The sequence below is a fragment of the Harpia harpyja genome, chromosome 6 (genome assembly GCF_026419915.1).
Source record: "Harpia harpyja isolate bHarHar1 chromosome 6, bHarHar1 primary haplotype, whole genome shotgun sequence".
In the NCBI taxonomy this organism is placed as follows: domain Eukaryota; kingdom Metazoa; phylum Chordata; class Aves; order Accipitriformes; family Accipitridae; genus Harpia; species Harpia harpyja.
Window position 1 is genome coordinate 23,024,590 of NC_068945.1, and position 27,515 is coordinate 23,052,104.

Sequence of the window (27,515 nt, forward strand, 5' to 3'; positions counted from 1 at the left end):
GGGTGGAACAGTACATTCTCCTCTGCCCTCTCTTCCCTTCTCTCATGGAGAAGTTTATTACTCGCCTTGGGACACTGTTGGCTTCCTATCCCCCTGTACTGCATGGCTGATCTAGCACTGAGTTGATTTACAGAAACAGAGCGTAGGACACAGTGTCAGTCAAGGTAGAATCAGTGCAGTACCTATCAAGGTTACAGGGCAGAGATTATCCAGAAATATGTCTCCCACAAGAGTGCATGAAAGGCTATTGTAAGTAGCAGTTTGAAGGACGTTATGCTTCACCTTTTCTTGAGGACTCTTTCCACACTGTAATTTGGTGATTAGATTAGCTTTTCTGATTTACAGAGAGATGCAGCAGCCTAATTAACAGTCAATTTAGTCACATCTGATTGTGGGAAGAATTAAAATGGCAGAGAACTTGAGTAACCCTCTGTTACCTTTGAATAGAATGCTGATATTTCAGAAGGATTTAGGCCCTGATGGGCTACCCTTTGAAGTCAGTTAAGGGCTATTTTTTCTAATTGTCTTCTCTGGGCCTAGGCATCTATGAATTTGTGTTCCACATAACTATAAGTGAAAACACCACAATTCAAACATCTGAAAGGAAACACGTATCTGAATTTTCTTTTGAAGATGGGAAAGTTATTTCCATGAAGGAATCTGAAGCCGTTTTAGTTCATTTAAACTGAGTATTTTAAAAACTATTTTGTTATTTAATCTTTGGCTTGATCTTTTCATATTTGCTTTTACCCATTACCATTTTGGCCAGACCCTTTCATGTAACAAACTATAAAATAGCACCATTGTACTATAAAACAGAGATTTTTACATACTGTTTGATATATGTGTATTATTGATATGCTAAATTTTACATACTGCATTATATGGAGGAAGAAAGAAGTTACCTATACTGTTGCAAAATAATTACCTGGAAGAATCATTAATGGTTTGAGAGCCTATGTATGCTTTAACTGCTTTTAAAAATCTTTTGTCTCACAAATTGCAACAAACTGCATCTTTGCAAGAGAAGGAAAAATAAAACTGTCTTAAAACAAATGCATCTATAACCCATATTCTGTCAAAATGCCACAGATGGAATTAATGGATGTTTAAAACTGTATATGTTACTTTACTGCTGCTGTTACTGGGAATGTCAAACTGTGCAAATATGAAGGGGTAGACAAACAATGTTATCAGACACTGTAAAACAAACAGCCTGTTGCTTGTATAGAAGTGCAAATAAAAAAACCACCACTTAGACAAGGCTGATGAATGACTCCAGCAGCCAGTGTTCATAGGTTAATTTAGTGCAATTGGATCCATCAAAGGCCCATAAATTTGTAGGCTTTTGAGGGGCACAGGACTTTAAGAGATTTTGTGCAGGACATTTAAAACAGGTTAACAAACAGTAATATATCAACCACAGAATTTTTTAGCTCTGGGCTGGTTAAAATGTTCTGTTCTCTAAAGACTTAATATTGGAATGTTTAGTTGCATTGTTCGCTGGGAGAATGCCCATTGGTTGAGATTGCATCAAGCTTATTAAACCATAGGGTTTTTTAAGTCTTCCAATGTTTAACAAATAATTTATTTACAGCAAAGTATCCTGCAGATGGCACATTCATTCTTCATTCTTGTGGATGGCATGTTCTTACATTCTGTAGTTTCTGTTTCCTGTGTTCCCTCTACTTGTATTCTTCAAATGCACTTCCTGAAGGTGTAGAAAAAAAAAATTATTCCAGATAGGTTTTAACACGCTGTATGACCACAAAATTCATATTAGTGGGAAAACAGTTATCCTGAATGCTGGAATTGTTAGAGCCCTTCTGCCAGTTCACAGAGAACTTAACTATACAAAACTTCTGTACACTAAATTCCCCGTTCTCCCAGGCATAAGCACTTTGCTGCCATTGTTGATCTTGGCAGAGGAAACATCTGCATACTGGAACCTGGATGGGCTTAGACACACAGTAGGTACCAAAGATTTTCTTTCTTTTAGAACAAGGACATTTGCAAAAGCAGGATGTCTAGGGGCCAGGGAACTTTAGAGTTGTAACTGCAAGATTTATGGAGCCTCCTGGGCTTTGGTACCCAGTGGTCAGAGGTTTTCAAAACTGCTGAGTGGGACTCTGTTACCTACATATTGCATAAATGGCATATTAGATGTGTAAGGTTTTTGTTGGATAAGACCTTTAGGAGGATAAAAAGTGTGGGTTCACTGCAGGAGCTGCAGCCAAATAATTTGTATTTGCAAAAAGAGACCTGTTGATGTGCCAGGCAAATCAAGAGGGCTTTGGAATGAATAATGCCCTTGGTTCACTGTCATTCCATGCACAGGCCAGTTTCCAGCAGCAGTGGTGGTTGTGGCATAGATCTTTCAGTTTGATTTCCTTATTTGCCATGCTGGTAAATATTAGCTGGGCCCAAATCTTTTCATATTCAGTACCAGACTAGAGGCAGAATTCTTAAGTGACTCTCCATATTTATAATCCCCATCAGAATTAAAATTCTCAGTTAACTGAAATCATATCTGTTGTTCTAAGAAAAGCCAAAAATAAAAAATCTCCCTGAGAAAGGTGAGGCATGTATATGCAGCTCTACCACTGCATTATCTGCTATTTAAGCCCTAAAAAAAAAAAGGAAATGTAATCTCTAAAATTTAAAAAGTAATGAAATTTTTGCCTGCTTGTCTGATGGACAGAAAGAAAATGGAAGCTGATTTGATGCATTACAGTAGTTTTGTGGCTTTTTAAAAATGATTTCCTACATAAAATACTATTCTATATATAACTTTTCCATTTGCCTCTAGTATCTATTAAACACAAAATAAATCAGAAACTGGCAAAGGATCACAAAACTTGAGCTCACATAGAGCTTATTAATTTTTACTGGTTTTGGATTGGGTTCTGATGGATATGAGTTGAATTATTATTTTCAGAATATAAAAAAACCCCAAGCAGTATTAGTAATTGTTAAATTAATTATACCACCAACAAGTAAAACATTGAGCCAAACTAAGATTTATCATCACTGACAAGCCAAATTTGTTAATAGCAAAGTATTCATAATGAAGAAATGTCTTTGTTAGCAATCTGCCATTCTAGACATTCTTAGTCCGAAATGCAATACTAAATGAGGAAGAAGAGATTAATCATCTAGTCATTATTCCTGTGATCAGTTCAGTAGGATACTGGCTTGTCTTCATCAAATTTTGCTAATACCGCTATAGAATAGCTTCCTCAGCACGGGTCAAATACAGAAACAGAAATGTCAACAGAACTCTCCTTATCCATAAATTAAAATTTTGCTGTTCCGTCGCCTGTTTCTCTTGCAGCTTTTCAAAAAATACCTTTTCTGTCTTTAGTTTTCCCTAAGTTGTACCTTAGATTTCACCCTGAAGTACTCATTCTGGATTAACCCTTCAATTTGCACTGATTTTCACTAAAATCATCATTGCAGCACTTCACAGGAGTCTGCCACTGTTAAGGATCCTGCCTTATGCTACAAATGCTTATATTGGTAACAATGAACTAAGAAAACAGGAATTCCTGGACTCATCTGCCCTGTTTTTTTCCTCATGGCAACAAAGTAAAATATCCTGGTCAGTGCTGCCCCTAGGTTCTCCTCTTTGAAGAGAGTTTACCAGCATATAGGAAAAGTTATATGCTACATTTTAGTTGCAAAAAGTCATACATTCTTAAAAGCTGCACACTCATGACCTATAAAATGGACAGTGAGAGCCTTATTATGAAACAACAGCCATTTTGCATTACAGTGGCTTTCAAAGTATACTTAGATTGAAAATTAACTATCTGTTTCCCAAATGAAAATATAAATTCTCTCCACTGCTGTTGTTGCCTGACTTTAAAATGGTTTTATCATCCAAATAAAGCAAATACTAAGATGCAGCAGGGTTTCAGTTACAGCTTTTAATACTGACATGTAGATAGAAAAAGAGCTGTTATAATACACAGGCTAGCTTTGAAATTGAGGGAAGATGGGCAGGTTACTTTTAGAACAGTTTCTCCTTTGGAATCAGCATTTTGATGAATAACTACAAAGTGGCACTGGTGGTGGCAGCAGTAACATGCGTGCCAGAAAATGCTTTGACCCACATAACACATTTTTTCAAGTATGCAGTGTTGAGACCATTAAAAAAAAAACAGTGTGAATGCCTGAATCAGGTTCTCAGACCTGCATTTGCGCTGGTATAGAAAAGCTTGCCTTATTTCTCAAGTCTTTGAAAATAAGGTAATTAGAAATAAAATTGTTATCTGTGGTGCTTGTTTCATTAGCAGATCCTCTGAACTGATATTCAGACCCAGACAAAGACAATAAGCACTTTAAGGTGGCAGGTGCAAAATGTCAACTTTGCATAAGTCAGTTCAGGAACAGAGCAGTGCAGACTTCTAGCCTATCACCTTAAGCATGGATCTTTGGAGACACAGCAGCATTAACATAAGGATAACGACAACCTCAGTGATAGTAAAGGTCATTTGACTAAGATGGAGGGGTATTGGGAAGCATGCAGCAGCATTCTTATCCTATTAGGCTGGACATTTAAACCTCATATTGACATTAAAAGGTCTCTTGCTTTATTGGTAATAAATGGAAAGTCTAATGTTTGTAGTAACAGGCATGATATCTTAGCTAAGAACTCCCTGGGGTCTCTGAAAACTTTGTAGTTCTGTGGGCAGTGTGATCAGTAACATCATAACAGGGCTGGAAAGTAAGCAATGGGAGAAAATAATTTTCTGGGGTGAAGAGGCCAAGTTCTTCCATCTGGTACACCTAAAGGTTCCCCCATTGGCTTGGTAATGTGGCATGGCTGTAGAAATTAGGATTAGTGCCATTATGCATATTTTGGCCTGTAAATGTATCTGTGAGTTGATATTGAGCCAAATACAAAAGAATCTGCCAATCTTAGAAAGATTAATGAGAAATAATGTTATATTTTTTCTGTTTTCTTAATGACATTTTCTTAAACTAAAAATATTAACATCTTTTTCCTCTCTCTCTTAGTCCCACTTAGTATTTATTTAAATTTTGAAGATTAGATAAAATCTGAAAAGGATTTTTGAGGCAATCTGCTTCCTATTGATACTTCGTTGGTGTATATATATATATATATATTTATGTGTATTTTCCACATATGAGGCCTAAAGAAGAATAAGGACTAAAAATCTGAGGAAGAGCAAAGTTTTATCAAGATGTACCCCTCTTTGGTCCTTTTGCTCAGGTTGCAGGGGGACAGTATGGCATTATGGTTTTTTGCTTTCCCTCTTCTTTATTTACTGGATTTTAATATCAGCCTTACCAGTGTTCACATTCATGTAATAATTTTCAAGGTACCTTGTAGCCTTAAATTGGTAAGAACTTTGTGCCACTGGTTCTGTGACACTGCTTCATTCAAAAAGGTCAGTCTTCCCTCACATACACAATTGTTGTGGAAATAGCTCAATTATTTCCTTTGCTTGAATAGAGAACAAGGGTTTTTTCAACGTTCTATTCACTAGTTTCCCAAATTGCTGTTAAAACTTAATTCACTTAAGGGTAAATAGACTAAACTTTTATTAGTATTTCTCAGAAGAGAAAGAAACGAATGAAAGAAAAGCTAGATGGAACCATGTACACTGAAGACAGAACTTTAATTCCCCTCCTTGCTCCTCTTTCGCAGTTTAGAACTATAAACATAAACTTAGTGTAAAAATAGGTGAAACCATTACTTTGCTTTCCAGCACAAATACTGAAAGTTTCTCCCTTCTCCTTACTCCTACCTTACGAGCTGATGTATTTGCTCACTAAATGAGATTCTAATCTGAAAGCAATGTCAACAATTATTCTTATGGTTTTAGGTTAAAAAAAATCTTGATCTGTAATGTGCTTTGGTTTCACACCTGTTCTCTGTTAAAAAATCAGGGACATCTTTCTTGGCTTTAGAAATGCTGACATATGATTAAGTTGTGTCCTCTTTAATAATCTCTGCTCATATACATAACTAACTGCAGTTGAGGTAGAATTTTATAATGGATTTGTATCATGCAGTTGATCACTTCCTATTTTTTAATTAGCTCTGGCAAGAGGAAAACCTCAGTATCTCTCATTTTTTAACAGTAAGAATTCTACTGAAAGCTTTCAACAGAGTATTCAAATAGCAAGCAAGTAAACAAAACAGGCGTCGGAGCAGCGTAATTGATGAGTGATCAGTAAATGAGCAACCAACAGATCCTCCAGGTTGGTTGGATTTCTTTCTTCATTTCTTTTTTTTGTGAATCTGTGAAGTATGCTGTGTATATAATAACCCTAAGTATATAATAACAATGTGTTTATTTTTCACTTTTCAATATACTTTTATATTTATTTGTAAGTGAGGGTCTTAGAACAGGACAAATAATGGTCTTATAGAGAAAGAAATATTTTGTTCGTTAGCTACAAACAAATAAAACTCTACACATACAGTCTCTGTAATTGGATTAAAACTAGTTCTTAATGTTGGCCTTATAGCAGCAGATAGGCATTTGGGGAGTTCCCAGCTGACCTTAATCATTTAGTGCCTGGCCCTCATCATTCAGATTTGTGCGTGTAGTGTAGCAACTTTTGTAATGTAATGACCAAAGACCAGCATTAACATAACCTCTAAGCAGAACAGCCCTGCGCCATTGAACTAAGTTATTCTACCAAATTGTGCATAGGAGGAATGATCTGCTCAAGGAATTGGGAATGTGGACCACTTACTTACAAAAACACTTAAACTAAAACCCCAATCCTGTATTTGTTGATTAAAAAGGTTATGAGGCGATGCCACATAAAAATTACATTAGAAGTATGAAAAGCATAAGAAACCGATTGTGTATGGAATCTGAGAGTAACAGTACAATGTCTTATGTATTCCACTTAAGCCTGCCTTAAATCTTGTATCTAAATAAGAAAATATTAAAGAGGACATATATATTATCTTACATATATATATTCACTTTATATGTACAAGATATATGTCTCATATATAACATAATATTGAGAGAAAAATATACTAAAGCAGAAAAAAATTGCTCAACTGAAAAATAATTTTACTTTAGTATAATTAATTGTTTAATTAAAATCAGTGACATATCAACACTATGAATTAGCTAAATGCATTCATATTGGGGGAGCCTATCCAAAGAAAAAAGTATGAACATAGCATTGTCTTTCTTAATGGAGGCATGTACAGCTGACTGCAAAAAGCAAGAAAAAATAATTACATAAGAATATGTACCAGAGATGTTTCACACAGTTTTTCTTAATGAATTGTTTCCTTTCTCTTCCCTTCCCTGTATTTTCCTTTTATCTATCATAGATCTGAATAATAGTTTCTCCTACCTCTTCTGTATTTTTGTTTCCTCAATCTAATTTTCTCCATCCACAGATATTAATGAAAATTTCAGTCTGTTTTTTCCATCAGATTTCTGTTATTTTATCATCAAGTTCCCATCAAGAAGCATTTATGATTTTTCTGCTTCTGTTCACCTCTCTCCTCCTTTTCACATACATTTTCTTTAAAGGTGTTGTTTTCTTTAATATTAATTTTTCTCTAATTTTATTTTCTCTCCCCTCTTCTCAAAATCCTGTCTTTTCTGTGTAATGCACCATGGTTCATTCAGTTCTTCAACATTTCTCATCTTCTCAGCCTCTCTGATCTAATTCCCTCCCCTTTCTTTTCCTCTGCTCCTCATTGTCCTTTTACTGCCCTTTCCACATCTTGATTTTTTCTCCTTTTAATTTCCCAGATGATTTCTTCTGCAGCTAGGTTCTTTCAATTACTACATACTCCTTCTAATTTTTTTCTTCATCCAGTATTCCCTCTTGAACACTACCTCCCCTGCTGCTGCAGAAAGATGCAAGGCCTCTCTTCTGTTCCTTCCTGCTTGTAAGAAAAGTGTTTTCCTGCCTATCTTTTGAGCTGGGAAGAGGACAGCTGCCTAAAGAATGACATCATTCCTTAGCCCTCCAAGGAAAGTGGTGTGGAGATCCATCAGAGAGCTGGCAGGTATCTTGTCTCCTTTTACTTGAAGTTACAGAATGTTTTACCCATCAACTTAGCAACAAGTATTGGACGGAGCACACAGATTGCTGGCTAAGCCTGTTTTCTTCTTTTCCCACAAGCCTTAAATCTATGTGTGCCCGGATAGGAATAAACCACAGGGTTTTCTTGTCTATAGTTTTCTTGTCTATAGTTGAGCTCTACCTGAAGAAGACTTTACTTGTCGTCATGTGTGCCTTTTGAGGTGTTCACGGCTAAGGTGATACTTCCCCGGAAGAATCGTACAGCCACTACTTTAAAAGGTTGAAAAATCCTGAGGAAGAGGTGAAAGGATTCCATTCTATGGATTGACTTATGGAAAAGAAATGGATGCTGGAACAATTAAAATTGTTCTTTTCATAAAGGTGATATTAAGGAAATTACTATATAGTGCTGGTTTCCTGACTTCCTATGAAACCTTAGGATTTCATGCAGTTCCATTCTTATAAGAAAAAATTTTCAGATAACTGCAGGAGTGGAGTCAACATATGTGTAGGACAGACAGGGTCAACAGCAATAAAATATATCACTAGAGGCTTACATCAGATGACAGATAACATGCAGAACAGATGTTCAGAACTCAAACAGGAGAGACAGTTGGACGTGAGCTTAGTGGTAGCTAGTCTAAGATGGGTTACTGAACTATAGGCTCTGTTGAGAAGAGATGAGATTTAACTACATATATGTACAGTATATATGTAGTATGACAGGAACAAAAATCTAAATACCCTGAACTCCACAACTATACAAATAATACCAATGAATATTTGAAGTGCTTGGAGAATATACATATTAAACACTAAATAGTTAAAATGAAGCATGTAATGATTACAGTGACTATGCAGTTAATTTAGTTCTGATAGATAAAAAAAAAAAGGCCAAAATAATGAGGAAAGAAAAAAATCATTTGTTCATTTACATATAAAATGAATAGCAGAAGACTGTGTTTTCCCGCTTGATCACTCACTCTACCTCTTCCTGACAAGGAAGGATGAGTGAGGAGGTTCTGGATAGATCAGTTGTTAAATATTCAGTGTTTGGTTTCTCTTTTGAAAGAAGTCTTAGGTGCTATTTATGATTGAATGATGTGAGCACTTGTCATTTACTACCCAGTAGCAGGATAAAGCCTCACAACTACTAGCTGAGCAATTCCATGTTTTATTCAGTGTTCTAAGAAATGAGATATAACACACCATTTTTTACTTATTTCCTACCATGGACACTATTTTCCAAAACTCCACTAAATCTCAGTGTCCCTAGTAGGCAGAACACATCAGTTGTTTGCTATGTTACCAGCCTTGATAGAATTTTCCTTCCCTAAAATAGGCAGGGGTTTGGGTTTTTTTTTTTGTGTGTTTTTTTGTTTCGTTTCGTTTTGTTTTGTTTTCCAGCCTGGCCTACCTTTTGTGCTTTTGGCATATCAGTGTGGCGCTGAGCACGTACAGAGCGTGCAGATTTAGGTGGCTTTATTGGAGCACAATACATCTCCAGCCTCCTCAGGTCACAACTCTGGAAGCAGCATTCATCCACTATTCCCTTGTGGTGTAAGCGTCTACTGCTGGATCCATACCCTGTAGGCTTACCTATTCAAAACACAAATGGAAAGTTTTTATGTTAGAAAGAAAATGCAAAGATTTCAGAAGCAATCATATTAAGTTGCATTATTTTAACTGAGTCACCAATGACAGTTGTAGAAGCTGCCTGTGTGTATTTGTTCTAAGACCCTGTTCTCAGACACAGGTTCAAAAGATGTTCCTGGAAAAGGCCAGCGTTGATCTCTGTCTATGGGTGGTTGCTATGTAAGCATTTGAGCAAAGTTGTATCTTCTTAGAAACGTATTAAAAGATTTTCTTGAACTGCCTTGGCATTTAAAATGGAGAGGGAGGAAGCTGAAATCTGGCATTTAGAAGCCTTGCAAAGGAAATTTGCCCTTTAGCTTTTGGATAAAAACTGATTGTTGAGCTGACTGGTGTTTAAAGATCATAGATCATGCCTGTGTTGTAGGCAAGTATTTTCTAATGAAAAAGGCTACACTGAGCCACTATGTGAAGTCAGAATGGGTTCCAAAGGGGTAATACTGTATACAACTGCACAGTCTGCAAGATCTGCAAGCTCAAAAACTAGTGGGAAGCAGGAAATAAGGCAAAAAAGTAAGCAATGAAATGCAGCAGAAATAGGAAGATGGTCAATAGGAAAGATAAAAGCAGAAGATTTTATATCCTATAGCTTTGCACAAGACAGAAAATGGGACTGACATAATGTGGTCTTTCCTGTGTTTTGTGTTTGCACTGGGCATCTGTACAAACTACTTGATTGGCAAATATTTTTTCACTCAGCTCCAGTAAAGGGTGATGTTTTCATTCATAGAACTCTTACACTCTTCTCTTTTTTTCCAGTGATTTATGATTTCTTTAGTAACTGTTGATTTCTCTGCTATACTATGCAAAGATTACAGGCTCATTATTTCCTGGGCTTGTTTGTATGCAACCCAGTTGGATGTTCAGTTGCCCTGTTATGACTAACTAGAAATGAAGGAACAGTAAATTCACAAAAATAAGTAGTTGCTTACTTACTACATCTATTTTAAAATTCTGGTAGAATTTGGTTTCAGACAGTAAAATTTTGTAAAGGTTAAATGTTTTGTTTTGACATTTTAAGCATTAAATGTTTCCATTTACAGAATGATCCACATTGGTTAAGAACCCAAAAATGTGGAAAAAAAGGAAAGAAAATTGCAGCAAGAGCCAAAAAATGAAGTAACTCAATTTAGTCAGCAATTTTTTTCTTCCCTGCCCCCCCCCCCCCCCTTCATTTTTATCACTGAGACCAAAAATCTGTTATTCACAGATTTTGGCAGGAGTTTACTTTTTAAGAAATTACTCAAGCTAGATAAAGAATAAGGGTATCAAAAAAGATGAAAATTCAGTTTCTCTTTGGGAAATTATTGGCTCCAATGCTTACACAGCAAATTCTAGGTTAACATCCATATACTTGTCCTGCAGTTGTCAATTTGAAGACAACACTGCATTTTGCAATTCTCTGTGATTAAAACATATGTCCACTGATGAAAAACCCTTGAGGCCATAGCACATCCGTAAATGAAAAGACCTCTAGTGGTAAAGTATGTCTAACATTTTAGCCAGCAATACAGTCAGCTAAGAACTAACTATCCCTATGAGCTTTATAAACCCAGACAATAGGTTTTTAAATGTCTTTTTTTCCAGGGACTATAAATTAAACAAAAAGAAAAACATGCTTACTTAGTATATTGCAATCCACTGAGGGCCTCTATACTGTACATTGCCTGCTAAATTATTTGTTTCATAAGACTAAACAGAACAGCCAGCCAAGAGTAGATTACAGTAATATTTTGATTTGTCTGTGTGTGTGTGTGTGTGTGTGTTCTTTTCTGTGTATCACTGAAAAGTATTATAAATACTAAGACACAGAGTTTGGGTTTTTTTTTCCCCAGACTATTTTCACTCACTGAATTACAATATAAAGTACAAGCTTTTTTCTGGAGATTTTTCTGAAGTCTGTTAATCAGGTTGTCTTAGCCTAATACTTTTGAAATTTAGCAGTCATGGTAAAATGTGGAGTGTCATTACTGTACGGGATACCCAGAGCTGCTCCACATTTTGTCTTGCTCCCATTTAAAACATGGAAGGGCAAATTCTGTTCCTGGATATACAGGTGTAACTCTCCCTAATAGGTCCAGCTGAACTGTAGGTACAAATAGTTGATTAGTTAAGCTTACCTTTCTTTTCTCAGTCTGCCAGTTTTTCATGAGCAAACACACTCTAAAAGCTTCTGTTTGAGAATGTTCTTTTAAATGGTATTTCATAGCAGCTAACAGGCATAGGGGTTTGCTTGATTCCCTGCCTACTGCTAAAAATAAGGATGGACAGTTCATTGGTTATTCTCATCTGGCTTATCACGACCTTTCTACCTAGAAAAGATGTTACCTATTAAAGAAATTCTATCAATCCAATAGAAGATTTCAGGATTTGTAATATTTTGCACTTCAAAGAATCTTACAAATGGTAGCTGCTCATGACATTCATGCTAGGTAGGTTTTCTTTGATGGTACAAGATGTAGAGGAACTAGAGCTGTGTACTCTAACTTTTAATAACATCACTCATTTATTTGTGTATGATGCCTTCCCAATAAGTCAAGCAGGAACTTACACAATTTTTTTGTTAGTTGGAAGTTGTCAATTCTGAGTTTTATTCTCATCTAGCTACTATCTAGTTGTGTGATTATGTGGAAGTTATTTTACCCTTCAGCGTCTGAATTTAACCATTCATAAAGTTGATAAAATACCTTGAATAACCCCTGATGCATTGCCTGCCTTATTTAGTAATCAGTAGCAACATTTCTCCTGCACTATCATATGCATAAGTAGTTAATACAAATCCTGAAACCTGGAATCTTTCAGGTGAAAATCTCAGTGTATTTCACAATTATTTTTACTGTAGACAGACCAAAGACGCCTATGAGTTGTTTTTCTTTCTGACAGAATAACAACTTTATGAAGGAGGATATAATACCTTATAACTCTTTAAAAAACCGGCATAGTACATGTAAGACGCTTGAATGGAATCACTAACACATCAGTGATGTGGTCAGCAATGAAACTTGATGTTTATTTATAGACTGAAATATTCATGTATTACAATTCATGTATTACATGGCATACTAAATGCTCATCCTTCATAAAAAAGATAACATTAGTATTGTGAAGTCAAATGGTTTTAATTTTTTGCTTAAAAAAAAAAGTTTTCCTAAGGTTTTTGGAAGACCTAAGCAATCAAGTATACTTAAAATTCATATGAAATAGAAGGTTATATTACCTAAAGTGCTATACAACAGATAGAGCAAATAAATAGAGAAAAAAAAAAGGAAAAATTATTCTTTTTCCGTAACAATGATTCTGGACTCTACTTTTGAGAAGTATCTGATGTCTAAATTAATTTTAAACCAATAGATTTTAAATTGTTGCTGTCCTCTTAAGTGCTGCAGTATACAAAGATGCTATCGCAGACAAAGATGAGATAAAGAATTACAAGGAGATACTACCACTTCTACCCATATTATCAGTATTTGGCCCACCTTCTTCTGGAAGGACTGCAGGAGCAGGCAGTCCCAGTTCATTGAGTTACCAAAGTATGCACTTAGATCTAGGCAAATGTTCAAGCTCCTACACAGTCTGTTGGACTAAAGCACATATTCAACAGTAAGGACATGCCTGAGTGCTCTCCTACATAGGGAATGATGTAACTAAGCACTTAAGTTAATTTCTAGACCAAAATCTGTATTAGCAAATAAATGGCTGGTGCTTTAACAGTTTTCTGTTCCTTAATTTTTTTTTATGATGTGGCCTTAAAATACTGACTGATCCTGCTGTGTCAGTATACTGGGCACCCGTATAGTTCTTTCTCATCTTTCTGACACAATTTGAGTGCTGCCTTCCAGCTGTTATCAAAAAGTTCCTTATATTTACTCAACCTTCAAAGTGCTGCCTGTGGACATATAACAGTCCTAGGCATTCCTTTTTGCTGATGTACACTGATCTCCTTTCTTTCCTTTTTTGTCAGTTGCTAGCTCAAAAGAGGTTTCATATCATGTAGGTCAAAGTTTACTTAATAGAATTTTTGGCTCTCATTTAATCTACTGTACCAAATATGTGAATGTTTCTTTCCATGTGCTACAAGCAGATACGAAGTCTAGTCACGCTGTTCTGAAGTCCCCTGAAAGCAGGCCAAGGTACAGAATTCCAATAGTTAAACAGCTGGCTTCTGTACTAACAGCACTTCCCTTTAAATAATGCAAAGTCAGTGGAGTAATTCAGCAGGGCTTGTTTACGTTTCATTTCTTTGTTTCCCCCCGTCTTTCCAAAATATCTCCCTGGTGCTGCCATTGGTTCTGCTCTACTGATGGTTTCAATGTGAGAAGCACTGGTGTAGGTGGACTGTAGAAGTCTCAACTGTCAAACTATCTAGGCATTCTGTGGAGAATTATAATCTACTGTTGTAGCATTAATGTTAGAAATTACATGAGAAATAGCCCAGGATAAACACAAAGCTCATCTACTGTTTAGAAGATTCCAGGAAGAACTGCAGTTAACATGTCCTGGAGCTTTTATGTGAGTCTTTATATTTGCTGTATGTAGTGTCTTTTTTAGCCCAGCAATAGAACCCAAGAATGCCATTTAGACTGTAATTCAGAAAAACATCATAAATCTGAAAAACAGTGAACTTATTCCTAACCTACTATTAGAGCCAATCTTCAGCTAGAACTGCAGCTTTTAAAGTAATGTGAAAAGCTATTGACCTATCATTGTACTATAATCTTGTCCTGAGAAACTCAAAATGTTTCCTTCAAAACATCAGGGTTATACAATTTGTACAGTTTTCAAGCATTGATAGCTGTTTGGGGGCACTTCTGTGAGGGATCCTCCAGAGAAGTGTGATGACAAACTTCTTTTCTCATTTACCACTGTGTCCAGTTTGCAGCTTACAGTATCTGGATGTACGTAAGCATACTATGAAGCAGTAGGTCAGGCAGACAGAATTTTTCGGTGGCTTGAACAGCAAGGTTGAGAGTCTGTGGTGCTGTACTACAATGTAGTAACTGGACAAGCAGATCCTGTACGCTAGTTCCAGACTGGGAGCTGGTGGTTGGAGTATTTTTGAATTGCATGTACTATCTGTCTTATGGTGGCACAGAAGACTAGGGATGCTGAGTTTGAGATTCACCTTACTCAGCTTTACTATTTGAAAATTAGGGATCTAGTTTAAGATAGTCAAGTCAACAAGCAGGTGTATCTGGAGAGTGACTTATTCCTGCTTTGAATGCTTTCCTTAAAATGAAATGAATCCTTGTCCTCTGAAAGAGCCTGTGTTCTTTCATCAACTACAGATAAAGCTACTTGATTTAGAGTATACGCACAACTTCTAGGTAACTGAACTCAAAGAAAATTAATTCCATTGAAAGTGGTTTGTCCTAAATCACAAAATGCGTGTCACTGGTAGAGTACAAAGCCATTCTCTTTTATTTCCATTTTAACGATTAAATGTAATGACACATATTGTTCTAAAAAGCATAGCAGCCAGCCTACTGTTTAATTATATATCTCCATACCTGTTCAACTATGTTCTGTACATAGGCTAGTATTCATGATAAATGCATACATATGCAAAATAAGAGATTGTTGATATCACTTTTCGTCTCCTTGTGATCTTAGACAAATGGTTTAATGTTATATTGGTAATACTTCTTGAGGGTACTCTGGAATTTCTTATCTGTATTTGGAAAATTATGAGTCAATGTTCAATCAGCAGGAAATGCCTGTATTTTGATACTTCTATGAACTGTTAAAACAAACAAGCAAACAACAGATCTTGTGAACCGTTGTAAAGTCCCTTAAGAGAAATACCTCAAGGTTTAAATGTTGCGAAGTAGGCAATCTGATTTTCATGTAAATAAGTTGCATGCATTTTGAAGCTACAATATTTAATTTTTAGCTTCCATTTTCCTTCAATGTTTTGTTAGTGCCAAAAAATAATTATGCTTAGGCTGATTTTTGTTTGTATTCATCAAAATGAGCATATATTAGCATTTATAAATGCTCAATGAATGGATGCTCTAGCTCTGAAGTCTAATTTAATATGCATGAGAATAGAGGATAAGCTTTATCAGTATGCACAAGTAAAATCTTTACGAAAGCATATGCATTTGTTAATATTGAGATACTGCACTAGAGCTACTGCTTTGTGGAATACTGGATTGCATTAATTACCGAGTCTAAGGCAAGATGTTTGCTCATTGCTCTGAAATTCTAGGTGAGTAAGACTGGGAAAACATAGGCACTCAGTTAGTACTGATCTATAAGAGAAATCTATCAAGACTTCACAGAATGTTTTGCCTGAATAATTAAGATTTATAAGCTGCACCTTATGAAAAAATGAAAACTCTTTGATGTTTCAAATGGAGAGTAAAATAACTATTTCGCTTCTTTAAAGTCAGTTAGCTGACAAATGTAGATTTATTCCAAAAGGTGTCTTAATTTTTAATTTGTATGTCTGTGTTTATTTAGTCTGCCACACAGTTGAAGAAGGTAATTTTTTCCTTTAGAAATATGCTTTCAGAAGCATTTTTTTCTTCATTGTGTATTTAATTGGAAAAAAAATTTCTCCTCTTCCCCTAAACTTATTTCCAAAGTATAGCACTTGTAACAATTTCCTCTCACATACAGCTGCACTGTACTCTGCCCTTTTTATGGAATGGCTGCTTTGGAGGCCATTAAGTATACGAAGCATGTGATAGAGCCATTATGCTTCACACAGTAGTTCCTAAGCCAGTTGCAACGTGTGAAGAGAAAGACCTATAGTCTTGTGAGTATTGCACTGGGATATGAAACGGAAATTTCAGAGTTTAGAATTCTTTTGAGGAAAAAAAATAGCAGAAAGAGTGGGAAACAATATAATGTATTATTTTACACCAATTCAGTGCTCTAGAAGGTGAAAACCTTGCCAACCTAGCACAATTTACAAGCCTACGTCAGATTCCAGGGCTGGAAAGTGCCAGAAGCTGCCAAAAAATATATACTTTGGCAAGGGAAATGCTTTGCTGGAAAGAAATGCACTATTGCAAGAATAGCCAGGTTTATCGGGGTTTAGGACAAGATAATTAGAAACCAGTAGGTCATTGTTACATTTGAATATTGCCCCCTGTGGTGCATCAAGGAGCACAATGGTAATACAGTCACCCATCCATAATGAGGATATGTTCTCTCCTCTTCTTGTATGTGCTCTCTCAGTAAATAATTACTGCTCACCCTTAGGTGTGGTGGAAGGATGATCAGTCATGATAGGACCTTTTATACCTTTCTTATCCTGTAGCCAATGTAAAACTGCCTTTTATTTGGATTACCAAATGAATAACAATGCAAAAACCATAACTGGGTGAAAACCTAGCATCAATGAAGTCACTGGGAAATCTTTTAGTGCAGTCAGGATCATGTCCTGATGAATCCGGTGCCATAAGCTACTTTATATAACCTGATCCAAGGTCTATTAAAATCAGTGAAAAGACTTCCATTGCCCTTAGTAGGCTTTGCATCAGGCTGATAATGAACAATCACTTGCTTTTTCTTCCAACCTTACAGTTCAGTGAGTAAATACTATCTTAGTGGCATCTAAAGAGATTTGCAGGGAATGGATATGATGCGATTCCTTGAAGGAGGTAAGAACAAAATGATGTACAATGTGAAGCAGAATGACTGCTGTGCAGTTAATGCCGCTGACCACATAACAAGCAGTACATTGCTTTGCACTGTATAATCAAGATTTTTATCTCTATAGGTACTCTTTCTCAGCTGTATTCTGAGACATGAAAGCAAATAACAAATGACAAACATGGTACCCTTGCTCCTGCATTTTGGAATCATCATCTGGTTAAAGGCAGAAGGTATGAATGGCTGTTGCATTAAGTAACTCCTGTCTAATACCATTCACACTATACAGAAGTGCACCTATTGACACACGTTAATTTTTATTTCTATTTGTACAGCCCTAGCACTTGCAGGAGGTTAAGCAGTTGAGCGCAGGCCACCGTCATCTTATCTACTATAGAGGTAGACAATTTTCATTCCTTTATTAGAAACAAGAGTGACAATAGAAAAGAAAGCAGGAGGGAGAAAGAAGATAACAGTAAGGGCCTGGCTCACTTCTCACACTAGTTTTGTATTTGTCTAATGCAGTTAACTTCAGTGGATTTACTCAAATGTGCTCTAAGCTCTAGAGCTATAAGCTTTGTTTAGTAAGATCTGATATCATTGCCGAGGGCTTTGTCAGCAAGAAGCATCCAACCTTGTACAATGATGCAGCAACAGAGCATAAGGAATAAACAAGATTCAGCATTGTGCCTGTGCAGTATTATCTGAATCTTGTTTAGAATTTCAGTTATTGAACCTTTCTGTACAAGTCAGAATGACATTATTTTAATTACTTCAAAAATTACTTTATGCGCGGTAAGATGACTTAATGCTTTGATAGAAATCCAGCATGTAGTTTTCTTATGGCCAACATTTTAAACATGAATTATTTTCCAGAAAACTTATTTTTGATTTTCTGCTACTTTTGGCATATTGGGATACTTTTACTAGTGAAGACTGACTTACAAGATTCCTGATTAGAAAGGACAAATTAACCACTACATTCAGAAAGGGAATTAAGACAGAAAGATTAAGAGACAGATTCTTTTAGCTTCGCTGATGTTAAACAGTACTTTATCCTAAATTGAGAGAGCTCTTTGCAGAGAAAGGTAGTACTTAATTTGACTAATATTTATGGCACCTACCTATCAATTATTTGCCCGGGAGAAGGCTGTGACAGTGCCAGGAACTGAACCTCCATCAACATAAGCACAAGGCCAATGCTTTAACTACATACCTGTCTTCCTTTAACCTTATTTTTGAGTCAGTAGGGCATGTAAGAATCTAATCTTGAAATGAAACATTCCTTTGAGGTCATGATGCTCCTGTTAAACTTGTCTAATGAGATAAAAGAAGAAGTGATACTTTCCAGTGAAGTCCATAGTCATTAGGGAGTGAGGATGAAGTCACTGGGATGAGAAAGGGACAGTGAGTTGTGTCTGGAAACAAAACCAGAACCAAACCTAGCTAAAATATACTGTTATGCTTGATTCACCTTTCACTCACACTGGTTTTCTACCAGTGGTAGCTCCATTCTTTAGTGATTTAATACTGCAATAGGAGCTAGGAGAATCGATTCTAGTGACAGGTACATAAAGAAAAAGTCACCACTGAATAATAAATGAAACTACTCTTGTTCTCCTTGACCATCCACTCACCTTGCTATTATTGAAGACATGCAGGGGGATTATAAAGGAACACTGGTATAGTGCAGGGAGAATTGGTTCCAGTATACCATCTTAAATACCAAACCTACAGTTTCTGTAGGATTGTTGAAAATGGAAGTGCTTATAGGCAGTAACGTTGGTTTATGAAGCAAATAGGAAATAATTCTTCTTTTACAGGGCTGACAATGCCCTCTCCAGTCATGGTTTTTAAAACAGAATGTGGTTTCTGAGTAGATCTTTTTAAGTTCTCACTTGCCAAGTTTCAATGGCCTTTTCAGGGAAGTTCAAAGGTTTTAAAAGTTAATTTCCATTTAAGGAGAAGTTTTTCTAAGTAACCGGAATTATTCTCTTCTTTTACTATTTCCTTTCCAACTTGTTTAGACTTGATTAATGATTGAAACCTCTGCATCAGTTAAAGATGTTTTTCAATGGCTTCTCTTATTTGTCAATCTTGCTGTCCTTTTGTTTTGCTTATAGGAATACTATAAACTTTAGAAGGGCTGTGAATAAGTATGCTTACAATGGTGTAGACTTTTTCATTTATCTTATTGGTGTACTCGTGTGTAAGCTGACTCTGTGTCACCTTATTAAAGTGTAAGGTGAGTCTGTAAATGCTAACTCTGTTAGATGTGGTTCAGTCTACAAAATCATTCTTCCCAGCACTGGGTCAGTGGTTTTGCACATCACGATGTCGACTTCATCAGGCTGAGCCTAACCCTGCTCAGGAGCTATGGTGGTTATGCAAAAAACCCCACACAAACCCTCCAAAAATATTGTGGAAAAATGAAAAAAATACTTGTCTTAAGCATACTTGGCCAGTGGAGGGCTTACATGGTATCACAGAAAATGAGAAAGTGGAACCAAGTAATTCCTATGAAGTGCATTTCTAAAGAATCTCTTTTATTCCTGTGTTGGTTATGAGAAATCACAGCCCTTTTTAATTCTCAAGCCTTCAACACCTATCATTTAATTTTTATTACTTTAAATGCTAATAAATCTCAAAGCCTGGAGGACTTTGAAGAAAGCTTTTGATCATCTGAAAAGCATAGATTCTGAGTTGTGTCTGAAGATATTACTTGGACATAGGCATCAGTATTAAGGCCTTTTCAAATATTTTTGTTGTGAGTCTTTTGATATTCAGTTCTGAAGTTACAAGTTACTTAGCTGTATTTGAAATTAATGATCTAGTATTCAAATATGACCTTAAGAGTCAAGCTGTACATAGGAAAATTATGTTCAGGCACACTCTGTTGGTACCCAAAATTTGACTTAATAAGATCATAAGTATTTTCAAATAACTATCTTTAAGTAGTTAGTTGTAGTTAATCCTACAATTAAATCTGATATTGATATACATAAACCGAATCAAATAGGATAGAAAACAATACTTCCACACAAAATCCCCCACCAAAACACCAAAATCCTTGTAATTTTTTCTTCTTTGCTTCTTCTGTCTAACTTGATACAACTAAAGGAATGGGCAAATGTCCAAGAGACGTTAGGTCATTTTGAGATATTATAGATGTGCAGTTAAAAATTGGGGTTTTTTTATAACATATTCAAATTAGCTTTGTTGTTAGCCACTCAAATGTCATTAGAAGTGGAATAATCTATACAATTTCCTCTGACTTTGCCTTCTAAAAGTACTATTGCATAATTGTGATAATACTTGCAACCTCCTGCACTCTTGGTATTTATACATTTTGAGTGTGGATGTAGATGCCAGCAGTACAGTATTTTCTTCTCTTAGCCCTTCTGTACCAAAACTTTTTAGAGTTCTTTCCATTGAGAGTGATTTTTGGATAAAATATGACCATTACTCTCACTGAACCTTTGGTCAAAATGTATACCAAATGAAAGTTTTCTGTGGTTTGGGAAAGTTGGATTAATTTTTTTCCCCTTGTTTTTCATTTTACATTCCTCTGAAGTCCTCTTTGCTAGCCAGAAAAGGAGGTGCCAAAATAACCCAAGGAGGCTGTGCAGCCTGTCCGGAAGTGAGAAGTTCAGCAAGTTTGGTGAGAGTGGCTGTTCATGTAAAAGTTCCAGCGTAAGAACCTTAACCGGGACGACGCTTTAATTTTGCAGAACTCATTTTCCCCATTTGGGAAGTAAAATGAAGTCACTTTCACAATTCTGTTTGTCTAAAATGGCTCTGAGTTTTCTCTTCTTTGCTTTTAAATGATTATCTAAACTGCTTCTCTTGTGATTTTGCTTAATTATTTGCAATCTCTCCTCATCTGTCAGTTGCTTATGCCTCTCATGCATTACTACTTCTCTTCTTCTAATATCACTTCAGAACTTTTCTAATGAATTTCCTAAAGTCATTCTAGTATTCTAGGTATTCTTTGTTTATCCCTCTAGCAGTTAGACAGCAGGGCATTAAATAAGTTGTTATCAATTTAAAGTTCATAATTGTTTTGACTTTCCATCCAGCATCATAAAACTGCTATGCAATCAACTGTGATCACTCTAAAGATTAAAAACACAAAAATACACTATTGCATATGGTTTTCTCTATACAACCTCAGAACAAAGTTGGTTTTAGACCAGATAAATTTAACGTGTATCTCATTTAGAATTAGTGACAATAAAATACAATCAACATAAGCATCATCCTTGCCATTTTTTTGTAATCTTAGTGATACAAAGCATAAATCGAAATCTTTGGTGCAGGAAATAGCTGCATATTATGAACCTGTGCGGGACTGAATCTCTATCTTTCTCTCTTTACGTGTCTGTCTCTCTACTTGCATGGCTGTGATCTTTTGCCAACAGCTACTATGCAGCATCCTCATAGAATACTACAGGTACCACGGAGGCATACGCTGCCTCTCCAATGGCTTCTTGTGTCTTCAACTGTATATATTATGTGAATATTATATGAATTACCTGCTGTAGTGAAATATATAGAAGTTTTTTTTTTCTCTATCATAAGAGATAGAGAGATGGAGCTGTTGTAATGAAGCCATATCACTAGCAAATAGATCTGAGCACTGGAATTTCCTGGATATTATTTATATTATAGAGCAAACTGGCTATGCCTCCAGAAGATTTGAGTGATCAGCACATAATAGATAAAATTTACCCTAGTACATAAGGTTTACAAAAAGACTTTCTGTCCTTTAAATGCTTTTTATCAATTGTTCTTAAGGTCAAGGTCTACTGAAAAATTTAAACCAAATATTTATCTGACAGGGACTGCAGTTTATTTCTGCATCATTCTCAAGTTTTTGGTTTCCTTTTTCAGTTAAGACTGGTTTTATGGCTGGTCACACATTAGCCCCGAAATCACATTATCGGTAGCAGCCATTAAGACTAGCTGTAAGTAGATATACCTTTTTTCCTTCAGTGTTGAGATCCAGGAGGTTTTATAATTGTCACATCTTCTGGCCAGCACGTGCTGCTGGAATGCCTGGGGACTGACAGTGGCACTGTGGTCATTGTTTTGGTGCATTATTTATGTGCAAAATATGGGCGGTCGGTTCAGGTTGGTTTTTACACTAGAGGGCTCCTCCAGCCTTGGTTAGCAGTGTGGCAGAACCTCCAAGTCAGAGCGGTGGAAACATGCTGCAGTGTAAGGGTATGCCTGCGTTATAAGACATAACAGGCTCGCTGTGTCTTCGCTTCACAGAAATTGCTTCTGTGTATCATGATACTGTCACTTCACAAGCAGTATTAGAGAGGCCTGTGATAATTTTTCCTCCTTCTTACCACATAATGTGGGAAGAACGAAAACACTACGGAACTATTTCTGGGCAAAGAGAAGTTAAGATTCGCTCACTCTTCAGTTTATAGGTACACAGGAGAATGGTAAATGCTGTAATCAAGCCAGCTGGCAAACTGGAAATCTTACCTTGAATGTTTCCTTAAATTATGGTCACTAGGTAACATTTTTGGAGGCTATTGAAAATCACGTCAACTCATCTCTCTGCTCTTAGAGTGGCTGAGTTGATTTAATTTCAGTAGTGGGACCTGTATTTTTACAGGTTGAAGAAAATGCTTATGCTAGCTCTGCATGTTGCAGTAGCTTTTCCTGTCAGTATTTGGATCTTGGACTACAGTGGCTCAAATAACACAAGAACTAGAAAGTGAGAAGGAAACTTAACTGTTGGAGGAAGGCTCCCCCATGTAATAACTCCTCTTGACTTTTTTTAGACCAAAATTTCAGATAATTTTGACCTGTAAATACAGTTCTGGAATTTGAAAAATAAATTGGTAAAGAAGATGTGCAAATCAGGAAGTAAAACACTTCTCCGATATCTGCCCTGTACTCTGTCCTTTGGCCTCTTTTCTGCACTATTAATAGTTTTCTTAACTGTCTATACAGAAATTTCTTAGTATTAATCAGGGTAGGCTTTCTTCATTTCCAGTTTAAATGAAGTATTACAGTAGAAAACCAGGAAATTTACAAACAAAATAGCTGTCTGCTGTAGTTTAGCAACCTTTTAAGTTTCTAAAATAACTGAACTCTATTCAGTGTGAGGGGTTGTGTAGTAAACAGCGTTGTCCATTCAAGTAAGGATATCAGAACTTGCTCCCAAAACACTGAGTTATGTTGATATTTTAAAATACTGCTACTGATCTCCACAGCTTAAGCACTTAAGCCCTGCCCTGCTCTTTGTCAGCTTCATGCTTGGGAAATGTCACTGGAGTGACAGCTGGTGGAGTGAAGGCAAAGAGCAGAGAGGAAGCATTGAAAAATGCTTGGAACATATTGCTGTATTGTAGGGAGAAAAGATACTCAAAATCTAGAAAACGATATATGGCTTTTAAAATCCACAACATTTTCCATCCTATGTAAAAGACTGCTTGGTATTGGCTGCAATTAAACTTATATGTGTGAAGAGCAGTATATTTATCAGAACTCCTTGCCATTCTTCAATAATGCAGCAACAAGGAAGATTATCCTTTCCCCTACTCCAGGATGATGTCATTGTACTGATTAGGACTTAGGAAAGGTTTATGTTCTTAACACTAGAATTAAAGAATATAATACTCCTTTTAATATAGTAATTTCTAGCTCTACTAATTTTCAATGTTTATCTTGCAAGATCATTAGGAAATTCAGAAATAATTTCTCTGGTTTGAGAGAAAAAGAGTGGGGTGATCTAAGGATAAATAAGCTCTCTGCTGTAGTGTTCCTTGACCACTGTATCACATCTGGCAAGTATCTACAAGGTCTTTCAAAATGATACGCTGTAAAATTGCTAAGAAATGCAGTCTTTAAAAAGTCAAACATATTGTTAACATTTTAGTGTTGAAGCTGGTAGTAATTATTGAGTACTATATTTGTTTCCTAACAGAACAGACGTTCTTAATTTATTATTTCATGTTGTAAATTTTCACATTAGACACCATACTGGCTCAAGATAAAATATCAGTGATAGGACACTTGTTCTTTCTTTTTATTCAGAAGAAACCAGACATTATTGCACCATGTCCTCTATCTTGCTCAGATGCGTTTTGACTCATTTCCTTACAGAAATTGCTGAAACCTCTCCAGAGTTCTTCACGGACGATTCATTCATTATTGTCTCAGTGCTCTGGCACAATTATATAAAGTTGTATTTAGTGGATATAGAAGAAGAAAGATTAAGAGTTAGCTCCTCTGGATGGGCTATATGGCATCTGGTATAGCTCAAGCAGGAATCAGTGAGGGGCAGCCCAATCCCTAAAGAACAATTCATCCTGTCTTATTGTACAAAGTGCATATAAATGTTTGAAAATTAAATACTTCTGCAAAAGCAAACTAAATATCCCTTAACACTATCACCAACTGAGCAGCCAAACACAAAGTTTGGTAATCATACATATAAATTATCATTCTTTGACACCATAATATTGCCATTGACTCTGATAGTTAGAGCAGGTAACAACACCTAAACTTCAGATTGCCTCAACTTTGTAGTATTAATCATTGCCTTAATGTTGTTATAACTTAGCCAAAACTTAGCTGTCTGGGTTTCAGGGTTTGTGCATTGTGCATCTTTGATAAGTTTTTGATGTTTTTTGTCATCGTCTTGTAAAGGAATGGGAGAGTGAAAGGTGCGGCTAAAACCATTGAGTCATTTCCTACAATAAGATTAGAAGCCACATGGTTTTGCCCTTATTAAAATGTAAGCCCCTCTTCTCTGAAGTGTATGGCTATTTTATTGAATAACCCTTGGGCTTCCATGATGTGAAGGTGGAATTTGTGGAGGAGGCAAAAAGGCAATTACTTTGGTTCAGATATGTACACTTGTGTCCTGCATGTGGAAATTCACCTAAACATTGCAAATTTCCAAGGTTCTGAGGTATTTATCAGTAAAGGTAGGTATAGGTATTTATCAGTCCAGTATAAGTATTTACCGGTTCAGTTAGCTGAAGAGTTGGGCTGCCACAAATGTTTTTCTTTTTATACCCCCCTCACGATAATTTCAAGGAGTTGTGATTCGGCAACTCTCTTGCTGTTCAGAATGGCTGCTATCATTTGTTACTGCTACCATAACTGAACCTGCTGTCTGATATTGACGTTTCCCCATCTGAACATTGAGGTGAGGTTTCTCTTAAAAAACATTTTTTCTTGGACTCTACTGAGACTGAAGTTAATTGACATGTGGCTACTTTGTGGTTAGGTGATCTGGTGTGGGTATTTCTATAGAGATGCTTCACAGCCTGCTTCCCACTCTGCGCTAAGCAGGACTGCAAGATCGATACTTCTATAGCTAGCCACTGACATGCAATTGCTAGTACATGGTGCAATTACTGCCCAGCCCAGATTTGGTGGGAAAAATTGGACACAGTTGCACGTGCTGTGAGTTTGTGAGAGGACAACTGTCCTTGAAACCTGGTTCAAACATGATTCACCCTCAAAGGAATCAAAGTCCTAGTTCAGGCAAGGTAGCTGCCAAATACGGAACTTTATTACCAACTTTTAAAGGCTCCTCTGTCTTAAATTATGTTTTCTTTTGATTCATCATTTTCACCTCTTTCCAGATGAATTTTTTCTGCCTTGCTTGTTAACACCTTTCTCTTACTGCTAACTCTCGCCTTCTTTTCTTCTGCATGGAATTTGGATGTATAATGACTGTTTTTAAAAGAAATATACTAGAGTATTGACTCCTTTAAATTAATGATGGATATCTCAAAGCTCAGACTAAGGGATTTTTTTCCTACTGTTCCTGCCTTGAGAATACTAGAAACTTTGTACAGAGTTTCTATTAAATTTGAAAGAGTAAAACTTTTCTCAACTGATTTTCCCAAACCAAAATTACGTAGCAATTCTGAAAAATAATACCGTCACAGCTAGTACTGACCCAGAACTGACAGATATCTTACCTCCAGGGGGGTCACTGACTTCAGGGTAGTTAACCTCATGGGAATATTGATAGAAACAGGGCTAGTAAAAAAGCATGCAAGGCAAGTGCGCTCTTCTCTGAGGTGACTCTTGATTTATTGCCTCATCTCTATGTTAGCATTGGCAGAATGTTGTGGAGAATGAAAAGAAATTGCTTACTAGGCTCTACCACTTTATTGAGAGGATGCAAGGAAAGTGGTGTGAAAAGTGGAATGTGTGGGGAATTAGAGTGAGAGCACTGTATTTTGTTGCTGGCAGATGTCTGCTAGGCTTCACCATTTTACTGGGTTGGTACAATTCAGTTGTTATGACACATCCAGGAAGAAAAACAGAAAACACGAGCTGGAGGCTTGGAGAAAATTAAATGATGATGACTCAGAACTTACACCCCAAACTAAAATGAAGATTGAAACACTGCACCAATTTGTTTAGCAGAGGAATCTGAAGCACACGTGAAGAAATGAGCTTCCAATTTATTGACGCTTTGCACTGATCTTTAGATGAAGAGGGTAATATTAGAAAGCTAGTGTCAAGGTGAAAGGCAAGGGTGATACAGATAAACTGCAAGCTGAGCTTATGTTTTTGCTGCCATTCGCTTTTCAAAATATTCTTTTTGTTCAATGTGTAGTCAGCCCCACATCTGCTTCTGCTGAAATCCAAGGAAAAGTGTTTCAGTGCCTAGAAGTGTTATTGTTTGACTCGTTTGGCTGGGAGAGTGAGTCTCAAGTAACCTATGAACTCTGTGCCATATACTTGCAGTAAGCAGAGGGCCTGCTGGGGTGATCTACTTAACTTGCCATTAAGTTTTATGTAACTGTTATAGTATTGTTTAAAAACAGTTTGAGGGATTCTCTGCAGAAATATGGCATACATTAACTTCTAGTTTGGAAGTAGTAGCCAATTTTTATCCCTTATGTAAACAGATCTATTTTTATTGTATTTACTGAACCGTCTTCCTAAGTCTGATAGACTATTACCTATAATTTATCATCCTTACTGCAATGTGGCATTTTGCTTAAAACTTTAACCCTTCCAGTGGTTGAGTTATATATGGGTGAGCTTCTGAGAAATAGTATTTGGATGGATCTGATTGGTTACCTGAATTGGGGGATTTCAAAAGCATTTAAAAGGTGAATAAACATCCTTGCTTCATTTTCACACATGGTGAAAGTAAGACAAATACAGATAAAATGGGTTTGTTCAAGGTTAAGTAAGCTAGTTAGTCCCAAACCTAG

General features: G+C 36.3%; 1 protein-coding gene across 1 annotated transcript in view; it reads right to left on the bottom strand.

Moving 5' to 3' along the window:
• Positions 1–1,291: 1,291 nt before the first annotated feature.
• Positions 1,292–27,515, bottom strand: part of IGF1 (insulin like growth factor 1) — a 48,758-nt gene continuing 22,534 nt past the window's right edge. Inside the window, exons 3-4 of the mRNA XM_052790424.1 lie at positions 9,461–9,642; positions 1,292–1,711 (exon numbers count right to left, since the gene is read on the bottom strand). Coding sequence (XP_052646384.1) covers positions 1,652–1,711; positions 9,461–9,642 — 242 coding nt within the window. The 3' untranslated portion in view covers positions 1,292–1,651. The remainder of the gene's footprint in view (positions 1,712–9,460; positions 9,643–27,515) is intronic.